Source organism: Lissotriton helveticus, chromosome 4_1 (assembly GCF_964261635.1).
Source record: "Lissotriton helveticus chromosome 4_1, aLisHel1.1, whole genome shotgun sequence".
NCBI lineage: Eukaryota > Metazoa > Chordata > Amphibia > Caudata > Salamandridae > Lissotriton > Lissotriton helveticus.
The window spans coordinates 81,693,589-81,698,560 of NC_136063.1; the positions used below are offsets into that span (position 1 = coordinate 81,693,589).

A 4,972-nucleotide genomic window follows, 5' to 3' on the forward strand; every position below is an offset into this window, starting at 1 on the left:
GGGGGAGGGCAGAGATCCACGGGGCATTACGAGCCTCTGAGGACGGGGGCAGCTGAAACGGGGGCGGGGGCGGGAAGGGGCTGAAGCTGGGCTTCTTTTCATGTGTGCCTGGGAGCGTGTGTTTCAGTGATTGTGTTTTAAAACTTAGTTATTCCGATGGTAGGAAACACAAAAGTCAGCTGGGAGCAGGGAGCCGAGTGCGCCTCGCACAGCCCTCTCTCCCCGGGACCAATCAGGGGCTGGCTCCTCCCTATATATGCACGGGGCTCGGCTCGGGCGGTACATTTCTGTTCTCTGACCGTGCCTGCGCCCAGACTTGCATTACAATGGCAGAAACCGCTCCCGCCGTCGCGGCTCCTCCCGCTGAGGTCGCCCCCAAGAAGAAGCAGCAGAAGAAAGCAGCGGGGGCCTCCAAGGCCAAGAAGCCTTCCGGTCCCAGCGTGTCCGACATGATTATGAAGGTGGTGACTGCCTCGGCCGAGAGGAAGGGAGTCTCCCTGTCGGCCCTGAAGAAGGGGCTGCTCGCCGCCGGCTACGATGCGGACAAGAACAAGGGCCGAGTAAAGGTCTCCCTGAAGAGCCTGGTCAGCAAAGGCGCCCTAGCCCAGCTGAAGGGCACCGGGGCCTCCGGCTCCTTCAAGGTGAACAAGAAGCAGCTGGTGGGCAAGAAGGCGGCAAAGAAGACAGCCACCAAGAAGCCAGCGGCCAAGAAAGCTGCCCCTGCCGCCAAGAAGCCCAAAAAGGCTCCCGCGGGGGTCAAGAAGAGCCCGAAGAAGGTCAAGAAGCCGGCGGCAGCCAAGAGCCCCAAGAAGCCCAAGGCTGCCCCCGCCAAGAAGGCTGCCAAGAGCCCAGCGAAAGCCAAGGCGGCGAAGCCCAAAGTAGCCAAGAAAAGCCCTGCCAAGGTAGTCAAACCCAAGGCAGCCAAGCCCAAAGCAGCCAAGCCCAAAAAGGCAGCACCCAAGAAGAAGTAAGGGCTTGCACCGAGACACTGCAAACACAAAGGCTCTTTTAAGGGCCACCACCCTGTCTAGAAGAGAGCGTGTTCATCCCCACCTTTGCACCCACCCAATGCCCCACTTTTCCAAAAATAAACCGCACAAAACATCCCAGCGCACCGTTTCACAGGCGAGTGCTGCGTGTGATCTTGGCCATATAAAACGGCTCTTTCGGTGCTGAGTGGATTGAAATCGTTATCACATAGAAAACAAGGGGGTCCGGGAGTTATAAGACCTCCGTTCATAGTACATGTGCAATACTTACGTGTTTGTGTCTCGGTGCTTTCACTGTACCCGGGCAGACTCGACATAGTGTATGCATAAAGCAGACGATTGTGAACTTTAAATGGAGCGCAGGGCACTGCGTGCTCCAGGGTGACATGGGGCGGGTAAAAGGGGGTCTGGGAGTTATGAGACCTCAGTTTATTATAAACGTGTGCTAACGTGTGTGTGTGTGTGTGTGTTGGTGCTTTCACTGTACCCGGGCAAACTCGACATAGTGTCTGCATAAAGCAGACGATTGTGAACTTTCCATCGAGCGCAGGTAACGGGGAGTGTTCCAGGGCGGCGTGCTCATGACATCTCGGGCTCCTCTCCCGGCTGACCGGGGTCGGGTGGACCACCAGCGGATGGACGGACACGGAGACAAAGGCTGGCCGGGGCGCGGGCTCCGGCTACATCATCCAACCGGAGGGTTCTCTTTTATCCACAGCTCATTGGACAGCTAGGCTGCAGCCTCCAGTCCAGTAACCAATCATTGCACACCGCGGGCTATTTTCGAACGTGGGGCGGTCTCCTCAGCCAACCAGAGCAGCCCTCCGTCTGTGAGGACATAAATAGGGCTCTTTCCCCGTTCGACGCCATTCTTCTCTGCCTTCGCCGAGAGAGACCGCTCCCGCCATGGCCCGCACCAAGCAGACAGCCCGCAAGTCCACCGGCGGCAAAGCGCCCCGCAAGCAGCTGGCCACCAAGGCTGCCCGCAAGAGCGCGCCTGCCACCGGCGGCGTCAAGAAGCCTCACCGCTACCGGCCCGGCACCGTGGCCCTCCGCGAGATCCGCCGCTACCAGAAGTCCACCGAGCTCCTCATCCGCAAGCTGCCCTTCCAGCGCCTGGTGAGGGAGATCGCCCAGGACTTCAAGACCGACCTGCGCTTCCAGAGCTCCGCCGTCATGGCCCTGCAGGAGGCCAGCGAGGCCTACCTGGTCGGGCTCTTCGAGGACACCAACCTGTGCGCCATCCACGCCAAGAGGGTGACCATCATGCCCAAGGACATCCAGCTGGCACGTCGCATCCGAGGCGAGAGGGCCTAAGGCGACAGACCGACCCGGACAACCACCACAACGGCTCTTTTAAGGGCCACCACCCTGTCACCTACGAGCTTATCTTATCTGTCATGGCACGTGTTTTACAGGTTAGGGAGGGTGGGCTGTGAGTACCTCGAGCACTGGGCAACTTATACCGCCGGCTCTGGAGAAACCAGAGCACTCTGTGTTCACAGTGCACAAACACCTCTCCAATGTGTCCTTCATTTTAAAGCGTTGTTTGGGTGGAGGGTTGTGGTCGGGATCCGCGGGTCACAAGCCAGCACTATGGGGCATCTGTGCTCCCGGTACGTCGGGTTCTGAGAGTACCTCGAGTACTGGGCAACTTATACCGGCTCTGGGGGGGAACCGGAGCACTCCGTGTTCACAGTGCACAAACACCTCTTAAATGTGTCCTTCATTTAATAGAGCGCTTATTTGGGGGTAGAGGGTTGTGTAGGGATCCGCTGGTCACAAGCCAGCGCTATAGCGCATCTGTGCTGCCAGTACATCGGGTTCATGTGTCCGATTTCAGGAACGTTTGCCCCGGGGCGGATTATAGCCGTTCCCCAGGGTCTTAAAAGTACTAACACAACGTTAAACCGGCTCACACAAACACTGTTCGCCCCATACATGGAAAAGAATAAGCCCAAGGGCAGATGCGCGAATTCCCAGTGGGTTTATTTAACCTCATCGTTACAGTGCTTATGTGACACTTGGTCCCAACGAGGGCTCATTCATAGGAATATGTTAATTTAAAGAGGCAAAACGGGTTGCCTGCTCTGTCGGCCCTCGGTCTGCAGCAAGCCCCGTGAGAGCGGGCCTTTCTGCACTCAACATTACCCTTCTAAAACACATATTTCTCAAGTGATAACAGAAGCACATTAGCTCTTAAAAGGAGGAAGTGATTGGCCCTTAAAAGAGCCGTTGTGTTTGTTGGTGATGCGCCTCGAAGCCTTACTTGGCGCTGGTGTACTTGGTGACGGCCTTGGTGCCCTCCGACACGGCGTGCTTGGCCAGCTCTCCGGGCAGCAGAAGGCGGACTGCAGTCTGGATCTCCCGGGAGGTGATGGTGCGCCGCGAGTTGTAGAGAGCCAGTTTGGAAGACTCGTTAGCGATGCGCTCGAAGATGTCGTTCACGAAGGAGTTCATGATGCCCATGGCCTTGGAGGAAATGCCGGTATCCGGGTGCACCTGCTTCATCACTTTGTAAATGTAGATGGCATAGCTTTCCTTCCTGCTCTTCCTGCGCTTCTTCCCGTCCTTCTTGGGCGGCTTGGAGAGCGCTTTCTTAGAGCCCTTCTTGGGAGCCGGCGCGGACTTGGCTGGTTCAGGCATGGTGGACGCTCTTTCACTGCTTGCTGTGAAGCCGAAAGAAATACGGAAGGAGGGCCCGGCACTTGTATTTATGGGCTTGGCCTGCAAAGCAGTCTCCTTCCCGGCTCTCTCTTCTCATTGGCAGGCTCCCCACTTCCTATGTTAAGCCCTCCTCCAATGAGAAGTACTGTCAGCGCCTAGCTGTCAACCAATCAGACGCTCTCGAAGTCTTTATATTACCGAGTCCAGCAGAAAGAGAAGTATTCTTCTCTCTGTTGTGTGACTGAGACCCTAGATCGATCGCCATGTCTGGAAGAGGAAAGCAGGGAGGAAAGGCCCGCGCCAAGGCCAAGACACGCTCTTCCAGAGCCGGGCTCCAGTTCCCCGTGGGCCGTGTGCACAGGCTGCTCCGGAAGGGAAGCTACGCCGAGAGGGTGGGCGCCGGTGCCCCCGTCTATCTGGCTGCAGTGCTGGAGTACCTGACCGCTGAGATCCTGGAGCTGGCCGGCAACGCCGCCCGGGACAACAAGAAGACCCGCATCATCCCCAGACACCTCCAGTTGGCCATCCGCAACGACGAGGAGCTGAACAAGCTGCTGGGCCGAGTCACCATCGCCCAGGGAGGAGTCCTGCCCAACATCCAGGCCGTGCTGCTGCCCAAGAAAACCGAGAGCCACAAGGCACAGGGCAAAGCAAGCAAGTAAAGGCCCGCAGACCCCCGTGGAAACACACCCTAAACACAAAGGTTCTTTTCAGGGCCATCCACAGACTCCATCAAAGAGCGTATCCGTGCCGAGGTGTTACTCTGGCGGCTTCATAGGTGCGGCAGCGCCCGCACCGCACCGTAGCTTCATAGGGGGGGCATGCCCAAGCTCTGGCCGTACACTTTAATGTTGTCCCGTCCCAAAGCCTAGCATGAGGCCGACCATATTAATGTTTTTGATTTTTTTTTTTTTTGTATATACATGTATAATTTGAATATTCAGGGACACATTTTGCAGACTTGCCCCAGCCGAGCGGGCACCGAACGCGAGGGTTAGGCGGGCCGCGGTGACAAGTGGGGGCCTGGAACGGAGGAGTGTGCGTGTTTGACTGTGATCAGTGCACCGGCGGCAGCTGCTGAGCCCGATCGGGAGCCCCTGACAAAGAGGCGGGCTGGGAGCGCGCTCTTTTTCAATCAATATATACATGTATATTTTTTTCATTTTTGGGGGACACCTTGTGCAGGCTTGCCCCAGCCGGGAGCGAGATGTGGGCAGTGTTACTAGGTTGCAGGCGGCCAAACACAGCGGGGTGGTGTCGGTGAGTGTGTGGGCTCCATTAAAACATGCCCGAGGCTGTTCATATTGGGAGGGGGA

At 57.3% G+C, this 4,972-nt stretch overlaps 4 protein-coding genes across 4 annotated transcripts; 3 read left to right on the plus strand and 1 right to left on the minus strand.

Annotated features, from left to right (window-relative positions):
* Positions 1-326: 326 nt before the first annotated feature.
* LOC144826996 (histone H1.3-like) lies at positions 327-1,021 on the plus strand. The gene has a single exon (XM_078685458.1). It carries the CDS (start codon positions 327-329, stop codon positions 969-971), a length of 645 nt encoding a protein of 214 aa, XP_078541584.1. The 3' UTR covers positions 972-1,021.
* Positions 1,022-1,835: 814 nt separating this feature from the next.
* On the plus strand, positions 1,836-4,558 carry LOC144826997 (histone H3). Its single transcript, XM_078685459.1, has one exon. The coding sequence runs from the start codon at positions 1,896-1,898 to the stop codon at positions 2,304-2,306; it is 411 nt and encodes a 136-aa protein (XP_078541585.1). The 5' UTR covers positions 1,836-1,895; the 3' UTR covers positions 2,307-4,558.
* Positions 3,255-3,635, minus strand: LOC144827892 (histone H2B 1.2-like). Its single transcript, XM_078686054.1, has one exon. The coding sequence runs from the start codon at positions 3,633-3,635 to the stop codon at positions 3,255-3,257; it is 381 nt and encodes a 126-aa protein (XP_078542180.1).
* On the plus strand, positions 3,920-4,318 carry LOC144827893 (histone H2A type 2-C-like). Its single transcript, XM_078686055.1, has one exon. It carries the CDS (start codon positions 3,920-3,922, stop codon positions 4,316-4,318), a length of 399 nt encoding a protein of 132 aa, XP_078542181.1.
* Positions 4,559-4,972: the final 414 nt, after the last annotated feature.

What these genes read in the sequence shown, in the direction of transcription:
- LOC144827893 (XM_078686055.1), top strand. Translation starts at nt 3,920, where the DNA reads ATGTCTGGAAGAGGAAAGCAGGGAGGAAAGGCCCGCGCCAAGGCCAAG.
- LOC144826996 (XM_078685458.1), top strand. Translation starts at nt 327, where the DNA reads ATGGCAGAAACCGCTCCCGCCGTCGCGGCTCCTCCCGCTGAGGTCGCC.
- LOC144826997 (XM_078685459.1), top strand. Translation starts at nt 1,896, where the DNA reads ATGGCCCGCACCAAGCAGACAGCCCGCAAGTCCACCGGCGGCAAAGCG.
- LOC144827892 (XM_078686054.1), bottom strand. Translation starts at nt 3,635, where the DNA reads ATGCCTGAACCAGCCAAGTCCGCGCCGGCTCCCAAGAAGGGCTCTAAG.